General features: G+C 43.1%; 1 protein-coding gene and 1 pseudogene across 3 annotated transcripts in view; one reads left to right on the forward strand and one right to left on the reverse strand.

Annotated features, from left to right (window-relative positions):
* AREL1 (apoptosis resistant E3 ubiquitin protein ligase 1) overlaps nucleotides 1-23149 on the reverse strand; it is a 44563-nt gene that overhangs the window by 14767 nt on the left and 6647 nt on the right. Inside the window, exons 2-5 of one of the 3 annotated variants that reach the window (XM_061429461.1) lie at nucleotides 12006-12116; nucleotides 8023-8083; nucleotides 6939-7165; nucleotides 5770-6007 (exon numbers count right to left, since the gene is read on the reverse strand). In XM_061429461.1, coding sequence (XP_061285445.1) covers nucleotides 5770-6007; nucleotides 6939-7165; nucleotides 8023-8038 — 481 coding nt within the window. In that variant the 5' untranslated portion in view covers nucleotides 8039-8083; nucleotides 12006-12116. Of the gene's footprint in view, nucleotides 1-5769; nucleotides 6008-6938; nucleotides 7166-8022; nucleotides 8084-12005; nucleotides 12321-23149 lie in introns of all 3 variants that reach the window. The other 2 variants (XM_061429460.1, XM_061429462.1) reach the window with 2 other exon arrangements.
* Nucleotides 453-3042, forward strand: LOC133255470 (transcriptional adapter 2-beta-like; annotated as a pseudogene).

A 23149-nucleotide genomic window follows, 5' to 3' on the forward strand; every position in this document is an offset into this window, starting at 1 on the left:
GGCCTTAAAAATAAGTGAATAACTGTAACACAAACAAATCTTAAATATTTAAGGGCAAATCTAACAAAACCCATGGAAGACTTGTATATTGAAAACTACAAAATGCTGATTATAGAAATAAGTTCAGAGGCATACCATGTTTATGAATTCAGAGACTCAACATAGTAAAGATGCCAATTCTCCCCAAATGATATGAGGTTTAACACCGTTCTTTGTTTCTAGGTTTAACACAGGTCAGTTCAGTTCAGTCGCTCAGTTGTGTCCGACTCTTTGCGACCCCATGAATTGCAGCACGCCAGGCCTCCCTGTCCATCACCAACTCCCGGAGTTCACCCAAACTCACGTCCATCGAGTCGGTGATGCCATCCAGCCATCTCATCCTCTGTTGTCCCCTTCTCCTGCTCCCAATCCATCCCAGCATCAGGGTCTTTTCCAGTGAGTCAATTCTTTGCATGAGATTTAACACAGTTCTTATCAAAATCTCAGAAAGATTTTTTGGTAAGTTTAGGCAGTATTATTCTAAAATTTATATAGGGGGGTGGCTGTGGCAGCGGCCGCGGCAGTTTCACTGGAGCACGGGGTGGCGGGGCCTCGGCGGCGGAAGATGGTGGAGCTCTGCAAGAAGTACTGCGTGTACTGCCTGGCTGAGGATACGGCAGGCAGCTCAGGTCGGCGCTTCCCGGAACCCCCAGGAAGTGATGGAGCATTAAGTAAGCATGTACATTCACAGAAACCTGGGGAAGGCCTGCATCCCCAACACCATCCCCACCTGCCCCAGTGGGGGCCCCCTCTATCCCAGCCTCATTACCCCCTTGCCTCCCCTAGACATCTCGGTGGCCGAGCAGCAGCAGCTGAGCTACATGCCACTGCGGGACTACTAAGAGATTGAGTACAACCAGGACGCTGAGAGGCTCATCAGCAGGCTCTCGGTCAACTATGATGACAACGCCGTGGAGATCGAGCTGAAACCTGCGTGCACGGACATGTACTGCGCAAGCTCCGCAAGCGGAAGCGGCACAAGAACATCGCGCGCGACTACAACCTGGTGCCCGCCTTCCTGGGCAAGGACTAGGAGAAGGAGCAGGTGGCGCGGCACAAGGTCACCAAGGAGGAGGAGCTGTGGCCGCTCTACCAGTTCATGTCGTGCAAGGAGTTCGAGGACCTGTTCGAGAACATGCACAAGATGCTGCATGCCAATATCCGCGAGCGGTAGTGCTACCGGCTCAAAGGCATCACCAGGATGGAGGAGTGGGCCTCAAGCGCGAGAAACACAAGGCGGCGGCAGCAGCGGGGAGCGCCAAGCGCGGCGAGGAGGATGGCTGGAATGGCGGGTTCACGGCCATCGAGCACCTGCCAGGCTTCCAGCTCCTGTTGGACCACAAGAAGGTGCTATGCAGCACGCTGAACCTGAGCCCCGCACGCTACGTGACGGTGAAGACCATCATCAACAAGGACCACCTGCAGAAGCACCAGGGCATCCCCTCCAAGAGCCGCCTGCCCAGCTATCTGGACAAAGTCCTCAAGAAGAGGATCCTGAACTTCCTCACTGAGAGCGGGTGGATATCCAGGGACGCTTCCTGAAGCCTGCCACCCTGAAGTTCTGCCACAGCGAAGAGGGGGGGAAAAAAAAAAGCTTTGTGAGCCAAAACGAAAAGGGGGTGGGCGGGAGGGGGAGAGGAAATGCTTTTCCGGGCCCCCCACCCCCACCCCGACCCCACATTGTTGCACTTCTTTTTAAACAAATCGAGTTCTTTTTTTAGGGTATCAATTCTTTTTAAAGTCCTATTAATAAATGAGGAAACAGTGGAAACAGTGTCAGACTTTATTTTTGGGGCTCCAAAATCACTGCAGATGGTGATTGCAGCTATGAAATTAAAAGACACTTATTCCTTGGAAGGAAAGTTATGACCAACCTAGATAGCATATTCAAAAGCAGAGACATTACTTTGCCAACAAAGGTCCATCTAGTCAAGGCTATGGTTTTTCCAGTGGTCATGTATGGATGTGAGAGTTGGACTGTGAAGAAAGCTGAGCGCTGAAGAATCGATGCTTTTGAACTGTGGTGTTGGAGAAGACTCTTAAGAGTCCCTTGGACTGCAAGAAGATCCAACCAGTCCATTCTAAAGGAGATCAGTCCTGGGTGTTCTTTGGAAGGACTGATGCTAAAGCTGAAACTCCAGTACTTTGGCCACCTCATGCGAAGAGTTGACTCATTGGAAAAGACTCTGATGCTGGGAGGGATTTGGCGGCAGGAGGAGAAGGGGACAACAGAAGATGAGATGGCTGGATGGCATCACCGACTTGATGGACATGAGTTTGAGTGAATTCCAGGAGTTGGTGATGGACAGGGAGGCCTCGAGTGCTGCAAATTCATGGGGTCACAAAGAGTCGGACATGACTGAGCAACTGAACTGAACTGAAGAAGCAATAGCAACAGTTGGATCAAAGGGAAGACAAAACAGGTGTATATTGTAACTGAATCCCTAAACGTAGTACTTTAAGATGATGATTTGCCTTTAAGTGTTCAGTTTGGAGCATATGATGATGATATCAAGAAATCTGCGTTTCTTTTTATTTCTTCCCAGTGGTACAGGACTGTGAGATGGGTGGAAAGGAGCCCTTCCCTGCCGGCTGCCGGCCCACCCCCGTGACCTGAGCTCTGCCACAGCTGCCCTCAGTGTTGGGCAGGTGGCACTTTAGGCGGAGGGCGCTGGGCTAGGCAGGAGAAGAGGCTGGGGAAGAGTGGGATGGACATCCATAGAGACTTGCCGGGAGGAATCTGGTGTTGAATAGTTTGGCCAAACTGAGCTTCCCCACGATGACTGGCAGTGGCACTTGGAGCCCGTAGCCCCCCCCAGTCCGGCCGCCGGGAGCTCACTGCGGCGCATGGGGTAGGGAGGGGGGACGCGGGGCCCAGCGCAGACTGGCAGAACCTGGAGCCTCCTCCCCTTAGGCTGCTTCTTGCTGCACTTAGAATTTGGCCGTGCGTTTTACTTGGAATAACTCATTTTAAATGAACTTCCCGAGTTGAGAGTTCTGGGTTTCGGGTCAGCTCCTTCCAGGGTTCTCACCCCAGTGGCAAGCCCCTCTTTCTCTGAGACTGGCCACGTGCCTTGTCTTGTGTGGTGTCAGGCGCTGGGTTAGGCGAGAGGGACCCCTGTGGCCTCGAGGCATGGGCACTGCTTCTCTGGGCCGCCGTTTTGAGCCAGACTCTGGCGTGGCTCTGCCCAGCCCGGTTCAGAGCATCTCTCAGGGGCACCCTTTCATGACGGGTGGGAACCTGAGGAGTTGTGTGTCTTCCAGCTGCCCAGGGCTCTCGTGTCAAGGCCCTGCTGTAGAGTTAGTCGAGTGGCCAGACCCCAGTGCTCCTCCTGTCATCCGGGGGCTCATGCTGCCTCTCATCCCTCGTGATTACCAGACTGTTTACCTCCCAGAGTGTTGGGCTTGAAGTTACATTAAAGGGAAGGTATTTGAGAGAGAAAAGAAAAGAAAAAAAAACCTCAGTATTTCCAAGGACAGCTTAGTTATGGTGCCTTTCCTTTCACAGCCTTCTGTCTGTTCCGTGGGGTGAATTTCCAGCATTAAATATACACTTCAAGTATATTGGGGGCTTCCCTGGTGACTCAGATGGTAAAGAACCCAGCTGCAATGCAGGAGACCTGTGTCCAATCCCTGGGTCGGGAAGATCTCCTGGAGAAGGGAATGGCAACCCATTCCAGTATTCTTGCCTTGGAGAACCCCCATGGACAGAAGAGCCTTGGCGGGCCACTGTCCACAGAGTCGCAAAGAGTCAGACGTGACTGAGTGCCTGACGCTCAAACACATCATCTGTGGCTTTAGTTGTAAACCGCATCGCATGCTGGCAGAGCAGCACTCCGTGCAACCTGACCGCAAGCCCGGGACCTCTCTCTTCTGACCATAAAGCAGTGGGCGGTGGTGTCACTCCTGAGCGCTGCCTCCTGCTGTCGCCCACAGAGTAACCACAGCTGACTAGAGTGTGGACACGGTCTGCGGTGAGCAGAGGTTCTGAGCCAGGGTTCCTGGAGCAGCAGCGCAGCTCCCCCCAGGGGAACCCTTCAGGGACTTGGGCCTGCCCAGGCCTCGGACACGCGGGGCGGGGCCTCGCAGGTCACTGGGGCAAGGGCTGAAGTCTGAGAACTACCGGCTTTAGCCGTTCCGGTGTCACTGATTTTCTACATCAGATTCCTAGTTTGGTGAGGTTTTAAATTTAAGTCTTATTTTTATACAAAATGATTGGCAGACTTTCACTAAGCTTGAGAAGCAAAAGCTCCCTGTAAAATGTGCATGGCCCCGGCCAAGAGCTGTCAAATGAAAAATTCTGTACTTAAGCAGGTTTTCAGTGTATGCATCTTTTCTTGATGGTATGAAGAATTTATTTAGGCTTGACTGTTTTTAAAAACCATAATGAATGTATAATTTATGTTAAAAGTGTGAACCCTTTATTACAAAGGAAAAGTAATTTTATGATTGGTTGCCTCTTGCCCCATCAACTCCATCTATTACTGTCATATTAGTCCCACCCCTGCTGTTTGCTCGGAGCCTTTAAATTTCTGTATTTAATTCTTATGATAAATGAGTCACCATAATCCCATGGAATTAGGTCTTTTCAAAACTGAAACTCTTGAGTCACAGAAGATAATCAGCTGTTCAGAATGATGCTCTGGATGGCCAGCATTTCGAGAATGTATTCAGACCGAAACTTTGCCTACCTCCTCTTTTTTCCCCTTTTACACATTAAACAGGTTGAGAACTAAAAAATAAAATAAAATTTATATAGAAAGGCAAAAGTTCTGGAAAAGCTAAAACAATTCTAAATGAGAAAAGTGGAGAGTCAGTTTACCCAATTTCAAGACTTATTACGTAGCTACATCATTAAGACTCTGGTATTGGTGGACGGATAGACACTTACACCAAAGGAACGGAAGGAGAACCCAGAAATAGGTCACCATGAATATGCCCAACAGATCCCTGACAAACGTGCAAAACCAATGTAATAGGGGAAAGATAGCCTTTCCAATAAATGATGCTGGAGCAACTAGACATTTATAAGAAAAATACTGACCTAAATTACAAAAGCTAACTAAAAATGGATTACAATCTTGAATACTAAAACTGGAAAATTTTACAAAAAAAAAAAACACAGGAGAATATCTTCAGAACCTAGGACTAGTCAGAGTTCTCAGACACCAAAACATGATCCATAAAATGAAAAATTAATAAATTGACTTCATCAAAATTAAAACTTGTTTTGTGAGAGACCCCATTAAGGAGATGAAAAGAAAAGCTAAAGATTGAGAGAAAATATTTGCAAACCACATCTGTAACAAAGGACTTAAAGAACTCTCAAAACTCAATAGTAAAAAACAAAAAATCCCATTAGAAAACGGACAAAAGACATTTCATCGAAAAGGACACACAGATGGCAAATAAGCACATGAAAAGATGTTCGACACTGTTAACCACTAGGGACATGGAGACTAAAACCACTATTCATAATGGCCACAAACTGGAAAACAACCCAGATGTTCTTTAACTGGTGAAAGATTAAATCAAGTATGGTATACTCACACCAGGCAATAATACCACCCAGCAATACATTTTTAAACCATTAAATTGTGTATTTTAAATGAATGAATTATAAAGCATGTGAATTAAATTTCAATAAAGGCACTATTTAAAAAGCAAAGGAGAAAAAAGGAAAAGAAAAAGGAAGGAAGGAATGGAGGGAGGGAGAAACAAAAAACCTACCAGGCTGAAAAATCTTGTAGTAGGGACTATAGGCCACGTTTAACCCACCGAGCTTCACTGAGATTTCATACCGCCCAGCTCTGCGTACAGTGAAAGCCACCTTGACCACATTGGAACTGGGCTCCTGGAGGACCTCCTGGGTCACTGGAATGTCCACTGCCAGCTCAACATGAGAGATGTGGACTCTTAGTCCCACAGGCCGGTGTGCAGGGAAGGGCTGCCCGTTCTTATAGAATAACTGTGGTGGGGAGAAGAGGGACACCCATTGGTGAGCAGGGGGATAACAGCTGTGCAACTTGAGAGTGTGTGGGGTGGGAGCGGGTGGCTGGTAAATCCCCACACCCACCTAATCCTACAGTCCTGCTCACACAAGGAGAAACAAATTCTCTCCATGCTTCGAAGAAAACCATTAAATCACAGACAGATTCTTAACCATTTCAGAGGAAAGGGGTGAAATATACTATTGAATCCACTTCAACTTGACACTTAATGAACCACAGAGGCCGCCTCCCCTGTCTTACTCGCCCTTTTTTCTTACATTTATCACTGCTAGCTCAAGCATCAGGGGAAGTCAGTGGGTATCACTGGCACTGAGTGAACAGAAGCTCTAGGCAAGGCTGGGGGTTTCGGACTATGAAACTAAGAAGAAGGCTGCAGTGCAGAAGTCACTGCAGAGGCAGCAAACTTTCTGCAAAAGGCCAGAGAGTAATACCGTTAGTTAGCAGGGCATACATAGTTACTCAGCTGTGATTAACGTCTCAAATGTGACCGCATCTATAGGCAGTACAGGAAGATGAATGGGTGCGAATGTGTTCTAGTAAGCCTGTATTTATAGAAGCAGGAAGTGAGCTTGATTTAACGCTTGGGCCATGGTTTGCCAACCCCTAATCTACAACACCTACCCTCTTCAGTAACATTTTTCTCATTGTGAAAATGTAACATTAAGCTTTATACTTCTTCTAAGCTGAATACCTATTAAAGCCAAATGATAGAAAAATTGACTCTTTAGATGTTAACAATTCCCAAGTTCCTGGTGGGGGTAGGGGGGCGAGATGGGGGAATTGAAAAACAAGGGAAAATATTAACAGTCCAGGCCAGACCGGACTAGGCTCTGGAAGGCAACTGACTCAGAAACCCCAGTGCGTACAGAGACAGAAACATTCCCTTACATGCACTCGGAAGGCCATGCTGTGGCCCACCTCATAGGGGTCCTTCCAATCCCAGGAGACTTTGCAAGACCGGGGATCCAGGTAATTTCCCCGCACGTAGTCATATATAGTCCGGTCCCCTCGGCGTTCGCGGTCCTCATTCTGAAGGAAGCTGACTACACGTGCGGCAAGCTCAAAGAGGAACTTAATTGTGAAGAAGAATGCAACCACAGACACTGTGATGCCACCTATGTGAAAGAGAAAACACACACCACCTTCCAGTTACACATTACAGCTTCTCCTTATGGAACAGGCCAGCCATCAGTCAGGGGAGAAGTCCAAAGACCCACTCTACTGGGTCACCACCTCTGTGGGTGAAGACAGGAACTTCCTTCCGTACCAGGGTCAAAAACGAAGGTCCTTGGGCCAAATTCCACCCACTGCCTGTTTTTGCAAATAAAATTCTACTAAAACACAGCCCCACCCACTCATTTACTATTGTCTAGGGCTGGTTTTGCCCTAAAACCACAGAGTTCAGCAGTGGTGACACAGAGTGTATGGCCTGGGAAGCTGAAAATATTTACTCTTTGGCCCTTCACAGAAGAAGTCTGCCAACCCTTGTTCTATACCATGGACCATATACAATGCCTACCCACAAGCTCCCTGCCTGTGCTGGGCCCTGACAAGAGTAGTAAAAATAATGGGTGTTCTGCTCTCTCCAGTTGGAAGCCCTCCCCTTCCTTGTCCACTTGGCAAAAGCCCCCCCACAGTCCCTACCACAGTCAGGGGTTCCTTCTGGGCTCCCTCAAACTCCTGTACATTGATTCATCTACTCAACGTTTCTCCCCTTTGTGTTACGAACTTCATGGAGGCAGATTTTTGCCTTATTTGACTTTGACTCGACAGGAAACAGTGTCTGGCACTGGCTATAATTACTCAATAAATATTTCTCAAGTGAATGAATTCCGCTGCTAACTCTGTGAAGGTACATTCTGGCATGATTAGAAATATTTCTAAGTCTCTTTTCAAGGACAAAGAGGAAGGCAGAAAAGGATATAAGCAACCCTAACCAAAAAAATGAGAGAGGGCTCTCTCCATGACGTACCAATAACGTAAAACATCAGGTCCCTTCAGTGCCAACAGACAGCCGAGGATCACAGCTGCAGCTGCAAAAGAAAACGTGTTTAGTTTTTCCTGACTCTTCCCTGCAGCCGCCTCAGGGAGAGACAAAGCAGAGCATGTGGCTTGAGCCAACCATCTCTGGCCTTCCTGTCCCTGCTCTCTCTCTAGCTTGACAGGTGCCCTACAACACTGCAGAGAAACAGACTGCGTCACTGCCCCGAAAAATTTCCAATCTACCGACCACCCTAGGAATACCACAAACAGCCGCTTCTAATTACGAAATGCAGTAACATGGCTTTCATCTTCCTGGATCCAGGGCCCCAAGACAGTTTTCCCTCCCCCATGCAAAGTAGTGCTAATTAACACAAGCAAAGAGGATAATGGAGTCACTTTCCCCTTACATTTGCCTTCTGGAAGTAATTCATCTAAGTAGAAATAGTTATATAAAATGTGGATTTTTTTTTAAAAGCAAGGATTATTATCATCATGTTGGCATTATGTAATTAAAATGAACTCTGGGTCATCTCAATAATAAGCGGTGGGCATGTAAGAGAAGCTGGCTTTTTTTTTTTTTTTTTTTTTTTTGCTGTTACCAATCAGACAAACTAATGGGCCTTGTGAAAGATGAGCCCAGCAGAGGCCAAGGAGAGGAACCAGAGGAGGAGACTGGACTTCTCATCCCAAGTGATGTCTGCCAAGGTCAGAACAATTCAGACAGGGGCCAGAGTCTGAGGGGAAACTTTCACTATTAGTAGAGTTATTCCAGAGTAAGACTTCAATCTTCTTACTCATTTGAACCACCCAAGGTACTGCCAAGGAAAAATGCAATGCACACTGACATTCCTATCTCACCCCTGAGTTCTGACCTTAGCAGGCTATATGTGCTCTCCAGTTCACAGTGCACTAAAGTCACTCCTTAAAGTCAATAGATATTAAGGTTATCAATGTGATCTCAAGCCAGCACCTTTCATCACCACTAATATATAACTTAGAGACAAGACATATGAAAATTTCTATGCTTGGATTTGAGAGGAACCAAATCACTTTTTTTTTTTTGAACAGCTTGTGCTTTGATGTCTAATTGTGCTGGGAAAATTTAGGAGAAAGAGTGGCTGAAAATGGCCATTAGATCCTTTGATAACAATATATCCAATGGAAACCATAGGGAGTAGGTAATCTCAGGAGTGGCCATGTCAATTTTCTTAGAAATCACTATTGAGACTGGTGTCTCAAGTCCCACCAGAAAAGAAATCCACATATGGAACATTAGCGGTATCAATACACATGGGTTACACTGCTCTCCAAAGGGTCTACAGAGACAATACACTAACTCAAAATTTGAGATCACAGCTAGCAAGTCTCCTTTCCAAACAAATATCTCATCTCCGAGGCTGAAAAGCTGTTATCATCTCTCTAAAAGCATCTGTCTGTGCCTTACAGGATGTACCAGGCAACTTGGTGGAACCAAAACCAGCAGTTTAATTGTCTCAGACACTCTCTCAGTTGGATGTCATTCAATCTGATCCTGGATGTGAACATTTAGTCCTCAGCAAAGTTACAGCACTCAGTAGAAAATGAAGTGTATGTAGGTGATGCTACAGACTTGTGTCTTAAGTCTCTTACTCCCTGGAGGAAGCAACACTAAATTCATGGCACACATCATGAGGGCTGGGGAAATTCCTATGTACTACCTCTCTGACAACTACAATAACATTTCTGTGAGAGGCAGCTGACAAGCAGTAAGTCAGAGCCAAGAGACCAGTTCCAGGCTGCAATTGTATGACCTGTCTAAGCTTCGGAGTTCTCACTGCTGTAAAAAGGGTTGAGGTTTAATAATTCCTATGGTACCATCTCCTTTAGTGTGACAGGACTTCAGTATAACTCTCCACAACTATCAAGACTCTTAAAAAGTATAGCAAAAAAAAAATAATACAGAGAATGAGGGTATACCGAGACTAAAGCTAGACTACGTGCATTCAAATCCATTCTCTGCCACTCACAACTTATTTAATCTCTCTATAATTTGCCAGTTTCCTTATCTATCAAATGGGGCTAATATTTGTGTGTACTTCATTGGGGTACTGTGAGGATGAAAAGGGTTAATACATGTAAAGGGTTAATACTTGTAAACAACCTAGAATGGGGCCAGTGAGTTCTCAGTTTTAAAACTATTACTCTAACTATTATCAATAGTAGCAGCAGCATCACTGCTTCTTTGCTTCAGAGCCAATGAGAAACTGAGGGAACTCCTCTATAGGGTCACACTTCATTCAACGAGAAACGCATCACAACTACAAAATGAAAGGCTTCCTTAAGCCTTCCTAATCATACTTAAATCCTCTGCCTACACTGGCATTCTTTATACTGTTCTAATTTCATGTTTGAAAATTTTTATAATCAAGAGTTTAAAAAAATTCATACTAAAATAATTCATCCAACAAATGGTGAGTACCTACTTCATACGCCAGATACTGGGGGAATGGTATACAACAACCATAGTCTCAGTCCTCATGGCTGATAATAATAAACTTGACTTTGTTAAAACCTTGTCCATCTCCCCATTCACTTATTGCTCACCCAAATCATCACCACCACTGATCTAGATCACCTACACCTTTTCCAATACATTAATTCTACTTTTCTATTTCAATTTCCTCTATTATTTAAAACTCAGCATACCAATTTTTTTTTTTTTTAAAACTCTCTTCTCCATGAAGCCACCTTATGACCAGGGAATTAGCTCTGTCAATTCATCACTCATTAATGTGATCTTTATGAACTATCCCACTTCTTGACAATACCATTCCAAAAACCCCCCCAACAATACTTTACCCAGCTCTCAATTTTGCCCATGGTCACATTCTAAACTTGCCTTCTGCATCTTCTCCCTCTGGATGCTGTCACAAAGCCTCCATGCCTTTGGATACAGGGTTTCCTTTTAGGGTGACCCCCCAAACCACTTTTATTCCAGATTCACTTCTTCTGTGGCAGTTTCTGTCCTCTTACTGTACCTGTGGTGTGCTCTCTGCCCCATCTCTCCTCCCGTCCCACCTCACAGCAGTAAACCCATAAGTTGCAACTCCCCTTACTGAGTCATTACCACAGGCCAACAGTGTACTAAGTGTTTCACAAGTTAGCCTAAATAATTGTCACCAATACAACTTGGTAAAATGAGCATTATTATTCTCATTTTAAAGACTTGAAAAAAAAAAGCTAGGGTTGGAAAAGTTGACTTGCTGAACATCTCCCAGCAGGATAAGTGACTCAAGCCCATGTCTAACTCTGAAGCCCAATGTTCTTAACCTCATATAACTGTGAATCATGAATCACGAAAAAAGAGTGGAGTCATACGGCTAGTGAAGTATTTGGGGAGAGAAAAGATTTAAGAAAACAGGTAAAATAAAGTATGAAAAACATTACCCAATCTTACCGAGGCTAAAATTAGAAAGACAAATGTTTATGGCCTCCTTTTTAATCTTTTGAAATAAAAATAAAGCATTACAAAGGAAAATGGAATGCAGTACCGATTATCTAATGCAGAAATATCGCTTGCTTACTAAAAGATCCCGGGCAAGCTGCTTAATACTACAGCACTTTGGCTCACATTATCTACAAAAGAGGGAAAGGGGAAATACTTGAAGCTGTTTGTCTCAGGGGAATGTTAGAAAGTTGACTGACACATATTCTAAAACTCTTTGCCTTTTTTTAGTACAAAGATTTATAATTACAGTATCAAATAAATTTTAGCCCTAACATTGAAGATCCAGTGTGCAAAAGTCAATTCCCAGAAATGGAGAATTGATTTCTTCATACTTGAATATGCCCTGCTGGGAATAAAGTCAATTCTGACTGCAACTGTGCACGTCAATGCTAGCTAGGCCTTGCTGAGAGAACTCAGAAACTGGTCACTGAGTCCATATTCTCCATCCTAATAAGAAGTGAACCTTAACTAGCCTATCACCTTACCTTTAAACGAGGTCCCATGTTCTAAGAACCGAGGGGAGCACGTCTATTCACCAAAGCAGGTACCTTTCGGCCACTTTCACCTTGTCTTCCAACTTCCATGTGAGAAAACAGCTGCAAGGTCAACAGAAAGTGTCCATCAGATCTTCAGGAAGGGTGTGTCACACAAGCAGAGGGTCAGTGTTTCTGGAACGAACTGCCTGAGTTCCTGGGTAGAGAAACATAATCCCCAAATACATCATCTCTGGACCTCTTTCTAATGCAGGGTGCAGTCAGCTGCAGAAGGGTGCTTCGGGTCTGCTGTCTTAGGATCCTATCCTACAAAGAAAAAAAGGAGTCAGTGGGATAGGTTTTCATTTCTCAAAGAGAACTCCCAGCAAACAACAAAGAAGAGGCACAGAATAGGCAGTGGAAACCCTGTGGCACCAAAAATAACCAAAGGCAGGTGAACCTCTGACCAAGCTTTTCCCAATTAAAATCATGAGGAAAGCCAAGAGGCGATCTCACCGCCTTAGCTGGTCACTTCCCAGAAAGGAGCTCTGGCACTTCAGTTGATTCCAACCCTTCAGTAGAAGCAAACCAGAGCACAGACTTAAGAGTGAGTCTCCTCCCAACCACACGACCAGTTTCACTTTAATGGGACAGGGAACAAGGTGAAGAGAAATGAAAGGAGACGATAGTGGGGCCGGGTTGCAGGGGGCCTTAGAAGCCATGAATAAGGAACCAAGGGAACACTCAGCTGGAAAGGGGAAACCACCCAAGAGCTTGAAAACCTAATCATCCAACTAAAAAGTAAATTAAAAAATAACCGGATCAGTCAGCCTATATACAGTTTGCTCCCTTTATGCCTATGTATGCATTTCCAAGACAGGGTTAAACAATACTGACTTTATGTTTACTTTTAGTACTGACTTTAAAATTTTAGTAAAATTTGCTACTACGGGTGAGGGGAAGTTTTCTGTGAACATTCAAGATAAAGACACTGAGTAATAAAGTTGAGTAAAGTCCATCTTTACTGACCAAAGATATTCATGAACTAAATGTAGCAGAAAGGGGGTTCTAGTAAGAACAGCCACCGTACAACAAGAAACTACTGATCACTAAGTGAAGAGACAGTCCCTTTCCACGTGGCAGAAGCTGTTCTGAGTCCTTCACGTGTATTAATTCACAACCCTCAGACAGATACAACTGTCTCTATTTTACAAATTAGGAAATTGAGGCATTTTCTCAAGGAACTTTCTCAAGATCACCACAGTACATAGTAGACTTGAGTCAAACCCAGACAACCTGGACTCAGATGCCATGCTTTGGATGACCACTCTGCTGCCTTTTTATAAAGGGAAACGAAGAAACAAAATTAAAAAATGCTAACAAGAGCCAAAGAACAGAATGGGTGAAAGCCACCAGATCAAACAAGTTGGCAAACTTTTATAATTAAAAGTAAATAAGCATGTGTTATTATTTTAAAATATGGTGACAGACTTGCCAAGTACATCAGCCAAAACCTGGGTCAACTAGCAACTGGAACCAGTTCAAACGAGCCACAAACAAGAATCACATAAACTATAAGAGATCCATCAGAATGTAATATAAGCATTTAAAAAATGATACTTTTAAGGAATAACAACCCAGTGAATCACTCACAAATAAAATGTTAAATGAAAAAGCAAGCACAAAATTATTTACATGAGTCCAATTGTTAAAATATTATATAAAGAAGACTGGGAAGAGCAACATAAAAATGTTCATAGTGGTCATTTTTTGGTGTCTGGAATTACAGACATTTTTTTCTAACTGTACCTTTTAGTGTTTTCCAAATTCTCTTTTTTTTTTGGTCTCACCATGTGGCATGTGGGATGGATTGAATCTGTGTCCCCTGCAGTAGAAGCAGAGTCCTAACCACTGGACTGCCAGGGAAGTCCCCCAAATTCTTAATGATAGGAAAACATGTAAGAAGTTTCTATTTCTGAACAAATACTGTGTTTTGTTTTGTTTTTTTTCTAAAAAAGGGAGAGAACAGGCAAAAGATCTTTATTTTTCAACCAAGGAAACAGTATTTTAAAACTAGTTAAATATAATAGAACGTACTGAACTTTTATTTCTACTCATAATGATCTCAGTGGGTCTCCAACCCTGTGATCAGCTATTCGATTATTAAATCAAGTAACTCCTAGATCTTACATCATCTTTATGGTGCCCCACAATGAACTGCCACACTTACCTCTGTTCCCCACGCTTCAGTGCTTCTAGTGAGCTTCAAGACTCAATTCAAGCCCCCAGCCCCTTTCCTGGTCCAATTCCTAAGACCCTCTGAGGACTCCCCACACCAGGCAGAACCAATCACTTCCTCCTTTGTGATACTCCTATGCTGAAGACACCTCTACTGAAGCATTTATTAGTCTGTATTATAAGTATTTGTTTATACAGTAGTCTCTCCTAATGAACTGTAGACTCCCTGAGGACACTTACTGGGTCTTACTCATCTTTGCCTCCCAGTGACTAACATGGTATTCAAAGTCATCTCAGAGTCCATACTTTCACAAGTTCCCCAGGTGATTCCTATGTGTGTTAAAATTCAGGAAGCATGGCCTCAACTCTAGAGCAGCCAGCCTGAGAAGGCACCTACTATTCTGCACCTCTCTATGAGGTTCACGGGTGATGCTGACGCTGCTGGTCTGCAGACCATGCTTTCAGGAGCAGCAAGGGTCTACAGCAGGAGGAGCTGGCAAACTACAGCTTGCAGGCCGAATCCAGACAGTCACTGGGTTTTGTTTAAAAAAAAAAAAAAAAAGTTTTGTCAGAAAGAATGAATGCAGCCAAGTTCCTTCGTTTACATTCTATCTTTGACTGCCTTTGAACTACAACACAGAGTTGAGTAGTTGCAGCAGAGATGTATGGTCTACAAAGCTTTCCTATCTGAGTGTCTACAGAAAAAGTTTATCCACTTCTGGTATAGACGACTTAAAGTTACATAAATGTGTAGTATTAATAAACTCATTTTTATGTATCAAAAGAAAGCATAAAAATCACCTTCCAGTTCTACTGTCCCTGCTTAAGAAAACAGCTATAAAACTGGCGATTTTATGCAAATGTGTCTCCTGGCTAATTTCAATTGTCATTTAAAAGTTTTATGCCTTCCATACCCCAAATAGGCATTTTATACAACCATTTCCCAAAGTATGTGCTTCATACAATCATGCTTAGATTTCATCAAGGCTACAATTTCCTAAAATCAACGAGTACCTCAGGGACCAAATACTGTACCTGGGTTTCTAAAATTATTGCCATACATACTGACTCTGTCGCTACTTTTAAAGTGCTATTCTAAAAAGCTGTGATCCCTGTACAGCACAGGGAACTCTATACTCAGGACTCAGTAATGACCTGCATGGGGAAAAATCTAAAACAGTAGATGGATGCACATGTATAACTGGTCCACTCTGCTGTACACCTGAAACGAACACAATGTTGTAAATCTACGATAATCCAATAAAAAATTAACTTAAAAAAAAGTATGTGAAAGTCCACTTCAGAATTCTGGTACATAAAGGGATAAAGAGATAGGCAGCACATAGGAGTACCAAATAATAACCACTGAGTCCCACAGAACGAGTCAGGACAAGAGAAAGATGTGTGCTTTGTAAGATGTTAGTCTCCGGCATTCTCTACACAGAGAAGTGCCGACCTCAAGTCCACGGAAGTCGAATAAAAAACACAGATCATTCAATTAGCCAAAGGCCCACAAGTTAGAGTGGCCCAACTGAGGATGTTCCAAGAAATAACGTGCACTATCAGACACTTGAGAATATTAGTTTACCTTTTCCTTTGCTTAAATTTCACCCTTGGTTTATTCTCCCCACCACTAAATCCCACCATAAAAGACCACCCTCCCCTGTCAAGTTTATACTCTTGAGATATTTATACAGTTGTGTATTCCTGTGACCTTGGTTCAGCCAAGTTATAGTTTTCATTTGTATTCTTTCCTCATCCATCAGCCCCTCCAGTCTCTTAATCATTCCTGTGGGTCTTCTGTGAACTCTCTCCAGCTGCTCCCCAGCGATCTGGTAATGAGGTGCCTCCAAATGACTGCAGCCCTCCAGGAACAGCCTCGTTAGTCAGAACAGGGTGAGCTCACCCTCCTCGGTTCCATGACATAATACTCCCAAGCAGACGATCCCCCCAAACAGAAAGCTAGAATGTTGCTGTATTAGACTATAACCCATTCCGTGCTTCCTTGATCTGGGCACTGGGGCATGCCAGAATGTGGTAGGAGACAGAGGATAAATGGACACATTCCCACTTGCATCCAGCTATCAGAGGATGAGGTGGATGGGGAGAAAAAAGTATTTTCATGTTATAACAAACTCATTTAGATAGTAAAATAGAATGCAAAACATGCATGAATTTCTAAAGATAAAACATGGACACGAACATGGACATGTTCAAAACATTCATATGCTTTTTGTCACTGAGGCAGAAAGGCGACTTCAGGCTCTGTTCCCAGCCCCCAAAGGGTTACACACCCACTGTCCTCTCCCATTAGAGGTACCTGAGCTGAAAATTCTGAAAATCACTACAACCCCCATTCAACTTACTGGTATACTACCCATTATCACTCATTTCATATACTCACATTTTTTCTATGTTCCTCCATCCCTAGACATCTGTATTTTCTCTTACCTTAAACGCAGTTTTAGCAAATTCACTACTAATATCTCTCAGTTCAGTTCAGTTCAGTTTAGTCATTCAGTTGTATCCAACTCTTTGAGACCCCATGGACTGCAGCACACCAGGCCTCCCTGTCCATCACCAACTCCCGAAGTTTACTCAAACTCATATCCACTGAGTCGGTGATGTCATCCAACCATCTCATCCTCTGTCGTCCCCTTCTCCTCCTGCCCTCAATCTTCCCCAGCATCATGGTCTTTTCAAATGAGTCAGCTCTTTGCATCAGGTGGCCAAAGTATTGGAGTTTCAGCTTCAACATCAGTCCTTCCAATGAACACCCAGGACTTATCTCCTTTAGGATGGACTAGTTGGATCTCCTTGCAGTTCAAGGGATTCTCAAGAGTCTTCTCCAACACCACAGTTCAAAAGCATCAATTTTTTGGCACTCAGCTTTCTTTACAGTCCAACTCTCACATCCATACATGACTACTGGAAAAACCATAGCCTTGACTAGCCGGACCTTTGTTGGCAAACTAACATCTTTAGGTTCTTCTGTATCATTCATTCTTCATTCATTTCATTTTTTAAGACTGTGTGCTAAAAGCTAAGGTCACAAGGATAAGTAAGACAAAGTCTTTTCTCAACCTCCATTAACCCTGTCCAATGTGGGAGGTAGATAATACAACGTAGCAGGTGTACAAAAGAGGAGAAAAACAATATGTGGAAGGCAAAGGAAGGAGAGAGGTTATCTTGCCTGAGTGGGGCTGTTACCTAACAATGAGTAGGCCTTTTGCAAGGCAGGGAAACAACAACAACCACCACCAATATCCTAGGTAGAAGGAACATCCTAAGTAAAAGGACTGAGTCAAGAGAGAGTGATGAAAAGCATTATGAAAGCAAAGTGTTTGGAAAACCATGGGGCTAAACCAGGGTGCCTGATACTAAGTACAGCACAGTGCAGTGGTTAAGAGCATGAATTTTACAATTAAGTGATCCTGAACAAGCTATTTAGCTTCTCTTCTGTTGCCTCGGGTATAACATGGAGATGCACTGAGAAAAGGAAGGAATTCAGCTGCCCTTGGGGAGCAAGACTTGGACTATAAGGGAAAGGAAGACCGGTTGAGACTGGAAACTAGGCCCAGGTGACTTGGCACCACAGGAGAGCCCCAGGGGATATGGCTCGATGTGCTACCCAGGCTTTGGGCCTGCCAGGTTATGATGGCGGTCTGTGCCCAAGCCACCCAACCCAAATAAATGAGGAAGACAGCACTGAGTGTACCTGAGGGAATTTGGTTCAGCCAAGTTACACAGCTTTCACTTCTGTTCTCTCCTCATCAGGAAAGATGGAGAGATCCAGAGAAATCTCATTTTGAACCAATGACAGCAACAATCCAAAACACTAAGTTTCTGAATTCTTTTTCCAGTATGATGATAAAAACAAGAATCCACCTCTACTGAGAACTTACTATGTGCCAGCACTGTGTGAAGTATTTCACGGATCATCTCATTTAATTCTCTCAGCAACCGTATAAGGTAACTGTATTATGATGCCTATTTTACAGATTAGGAAACGGAGGTACAGACAGCTAAAATAACATGTCTGTGGTCACTAAATTGACAACTGAAGGAACCAGGCAATGTGATCCCAGAGCCTACCTTCTTATCCAGGAATACTGATGCATCAAGAACCTCCAAAAGGGTTGGGGAGGGAGAGGGATAGGAAGAAAGAGAGCTCACAAGTATTTAATTTGGAACTTTAAAGGAATATGACTTCATTTGATTAGACTCTAAACAACAGCAACAAAGCCACAAGAGAAGTTCTTTAACTAAGGGAGTAACAGGATCACACATTTAAAGAGAAGTAACTCTGGGGGCAATGTGAAAGAGACTCTGAAGAGAAAGATCAATGGCTGAGAGACAAGAGGATACTGTCCAAGGAAGCTTCTAGGCACTGGTCGTGACGTAGACAGGAAGAGACTAGAGTGTGCTTTGTTTCTGTTAGAAGCAACAGGATCAGTGATCTTCGAGACAAAAAGCCCAAAGGGAGCAAGAAGCCAAAGACAAGTTAGGATTTTCTATGCTTGGGAGCCTGGATGAATAATGACAGAGAATTAAGGAGGCAGAGCAGATATGGAGGGAAGGTAATGAGTGCAGAAGTGAACTTAAGTTTAAAGCGTCTACAGGATATCCCCTGTCAATGTAGGAGACGTGGGCTTGATCCTTGGGTTGGGAAGATCCCCTGGAGGAGGAAATGGCAACCCACTCCAGTATTCTTACCTGGAGAATCCCATGGACAGAGGAGTCTGGCGGCCTTTAGTCCATGGGGTCCCAGGGTCGGACACGATTGAGCAACTGAGCAGGCACATAGACGGAACATATCCAGATGAGAAAATCCACAAGACAAGTGGAAATCAGCATCTGAAGCTAGAGATACCAGGATCTGGAGGGCAGTCAAAAGACATGGGGAATGGGGAGAGACTGCTAGAGGGGACCAACTTTAGACATATCCTGCCCTTGCTTCCTCAGAGGAGCTAGCAAATCAAAATGAGAAGAAACTCAGAGGAGAAAAAATTTTTAAGTAATTTATTGGAGGCAAAAGGAAGTGACTATTCCTCCAAAGTGATGGTGAATTGTATTAGACCAAGTAAAGATTTAGGCCAGAGCTGGGAATTCAAAATCAGCCCTCATGTTTTTTTTCCTTATATGGAACTCTCATTCTCTGATACAGCAACTTCTTCATGTAAAATTTATATTTTATCTCCATCTATTTTTACAAATAATATTAATTTAAACTTGACCTAACACATAACTAGTAAGCTCTTTGCAACTCAGTTCAGTGATATTATTTCAAAATTATTTTAATGTCTATAACAAATTCAGATCCAAACTTTAAATCCATTCTCTAATCCTGTATAAATTACTGCTACTGCTGCTAAGTCGCTTCAGCTGTGTCTGACTCTGTGCGACCCCATAGACGGCAGCCCACCAGGCTCCGCCGTCCCCAGGATTCTCCAGGCAAGAACACTGGAGTGGGTTGCCATTTCCTTCTCCAATGCATGAACGTGAAAAGTGAAAGTGAAGTTGCTCAGTTCTGTCCGACTCTGAGCGACCCCACGGACTGCAGCCTACCAGGCTCCTCTGTCCATGGGATTTTCCAGGCAAGAGTACTGGAGTGGGGTGCCATTGCCTTCTCCAAATATATAAATCACTAGTAAAAAAAAACACCTTTGTCCAATCTCTTGTCAAAATCAGTTTCCCTAAAGTGTCATTTGTATGTAGTAAGTCACCAATTTAAAGCATACAATTAAGAGTTCTGACAACTGTATAAGGTAATGATATAAAATACAATCATGATCCAGAGCATTTCATAACCCCCCAAAGTTCCTCAAGACCCTTTGCAGTCCTTCACCCTCCTACACAACCACTGATGTACTTTACTTAGCTATAGTTTTGCCTTTTGCAAAATGCCTATAAATGACATCACATAGAAAATACAGTCTTTCGTGTGTGATACAATACTTGTGAGCTCCATACATGCTGTTATTTGTATCGGTAGTTCATTCCCCTTTGTAGTAGTCACCCATGATGTGGGCATACAGTTTGTTTATCCATTCCCCAGCAAAGGACATTTGGATTCTATCCAGGGTGGGGCTATTATGGGTAAACATTCAAATACAAGTGTAATGTGGACATACGTTTTCATTTTTCTTGGATAAACAGCTAAAAGTGGGACTGCCAGGCCATGTAATAAGTATACATTTAATTTATAAGAAACTAGCAAACTATTTTCCAAAGTGGCTGTACTACCTTGCATCTCCACCAGCAATGTATGAGAGCTCCAGTTACTGTATTTACCTATGCTTGGTATTATCAATCTTTTAAATTTTACCCATTCTAATAGGTGTGAAGTGGTATCTCACTGTGGTTTTAAAGTCCCCGAGGACTAACAATACTGAGCGTCTTTCCCTGGGCCTGTTGGCTATTTATAAAGCTTCTCTGGTATCCAAATCTGTCATTTTTAAAAACTGAGCTGCCTTCTTACTGTAGTGTTGTAAAAGTTCTTTTAAGTTATGAATACAAGTCCTTTATTAGATGCACATTCAGCAAATATTTTCTGTGACTTGCGTTTTCATTTTCTTAACGGTGTTGTTTAATGAGTAAAAGTTCCTAACTTTCCTATCTTGATGAAATCTAACTTATAAATTTTTTCTTCCTTCTACAGTTTGTCCTTTCTCGTATCTTAAAAAATTCTTTAAAAATCTTTGCCTAACTCAAGGTCACAAAGATTTTCTTCTAGAAATTTTATCTAAAAGCTTCATCTAAGAAAATCTCGTCAAAGTTTTTAAAAAGACTTTTCTTTAAAACGCCTGTATTCCATTTATCTCATAATTAGTCACACAATTTTATTATCCCTTTGTTTCTTTTAAAATCAACTTCCCTCATTACCAAGCACTATTGAAGTTATAGTCTATTTCAGAATTGTTAAGATTTTTATCTTTTAACAGATGTTCCCCTTCTTCAATCTAATAAATGGCATTTCTAAATGTAGGCAAGATTTTAGTCCCTCGGGTCTCTTCAAATTGACATAAAACTTCTGGACCCCTGACGTTGGTTCTTAAAAGGAACTTTACATTTCTTAATTCAACTTGGATTCCATTACATCAGTCTCTTTAAAATAAGCCAGAGTTCTTCAGACTCAAAATTAAATGAACAGGGTATACGAGTTTCTATTCTATGCCCCTTGGAATAAAATATAGTTCATAGAAAGGAGGAAAAAGGTATACAAAGCTAATGTGACTAAAACGGAGAAATGAAATGAGAAGTTATCATTGCTCATTTCCTAACTTCACAGGACGTCTGAAGAGAAACAAAGTAGAAAACTGGCTCATCAAGGCCCCTGTCACAGACTTTAAATCAAGAAAACAGCAGCTCTGATTTACAACTCCTTCTTACCCTGATGTTTTTTTCCTATTTACCAAGCTGATCTACTGCACCCGATCCACAGATTTAGAACAGACCCCTGTGTTCCCATACCATGGCAGCTTTTATGCTTAGGTGACCCTGGGCCACCGAATCTTGGTTGTAACAGGAAAAATTTTAAACTAATTCTCTGAATCTGACAAGCCGTCTCCCTCAATAAGTCTAGGAAGTTTTTATTTCATTAACTGTGCATGAAATGACAGGCAAACAGCCAGATCTACAGCCTAGTGGGGTGAAACTGCAACTATCACACATACACTCAAAAGCTAACCCAGTTTCTACCTCTACTACCATCTACTGGGCTTCCCAGGTGGCGCAGTGGTGAAGAATCCACCTGTCAATGCAGGAGACCAAGAGACGTGGGTTTGATCCCTGGGTCGGGAAGATCCCCTGGAGAAGGAAGTGGCAACCCACTCCAGTGTTCCTGCCTGGGAAATCCCATAGACAGAGCCTGGTGGGCTACAGTCTGTGGGGTCACAAAGAGTCAGACACACTGAGCGACTTAGCACATGCATACACGCACACACACACATACATACATACACACACATACACTGCTATTACTTTCAATCCTACTCTCATTTTTTAAGAGAAATAAATTGTTTATATAATCAGAAGAAAGAGCAACCTTAAATGAGTATTTTATACTTCTCTGATTAAGATTCTGGGAAGAAAAACTCAACTAGGCACAGAAATGGCCACTTAAGAGGGCTCAATTTGGAGAAACTCAACACATGTGGCATTCAAAACATAACTTCTGTTGACCTAATAACTCATCAATGTTACCAAACATGGACTTATTAATTTCAAATGTGTATTAAGACCTTATTACATGCCAAGCAATATGCTGAATGCTTCTTGTTGTTCAGTTGCCAAGTCGTGTCTGACTCTGCGATCCTATGGACTGCAGCAGGCCAGGCCTCCTAGACTCCGAAATAAGTAAGATAGTTCCTGACCCCTTGGAGACACACAATTTAGTAAAGAGCAAGACAAGAAATAATTGGGGATAGTTCTATGTAGTAAAATCTATGAGGTATACACACGGTTTTAGTAGAAGCTAAGAAGGGACCCACAATCAGGATCAGCTCTTAAGCTTCTCAGGAAACGTCACACCACCCTCCTGGGAGCAAAGCCAACTCTTCCACTGGCTTAACAGTGCTTTGAGCATCAAAGGCTACAAAAACCACCTATGTGGTACTGTTTATTCTCAAGGTCAATGACTTTCCTCAGCACTGGTCAGAGAGGATTACTGGACCACATACATGGCACAGAAAAAGCTCACTGAAAACCCCAATCTATTTATCAAAATCATACATGATCTAAATGCAGTGTGGTATCCTGGAACCGAAAAAGGATATTGGTGGAAAAGTTTTGTGAAATCCAAATAAAGTCTGCAGTTCAATTCATACCAATGTTAACTTCTTAGATGTGACAAAATGTTACCACGATTATGTAAGACATTAACATTAGGGAGAGATCTGGGTAAAAGGTACAACAGA

The sequence above is a fragment of the Bos javanicus genome, chromosome 10, assembly GCF_032452875.1.
Source record: "Bos javanicus breed banteng chromosome 10, ARS-OSU_banteng_1.0, whole genome shotgun sequence".
NCBI classification, from domain to species: Eukaryota; Metazoa; Chordata; class Mammalia; order Artiodactyla; family Bovidae; genus Bos; species Bos javanicus.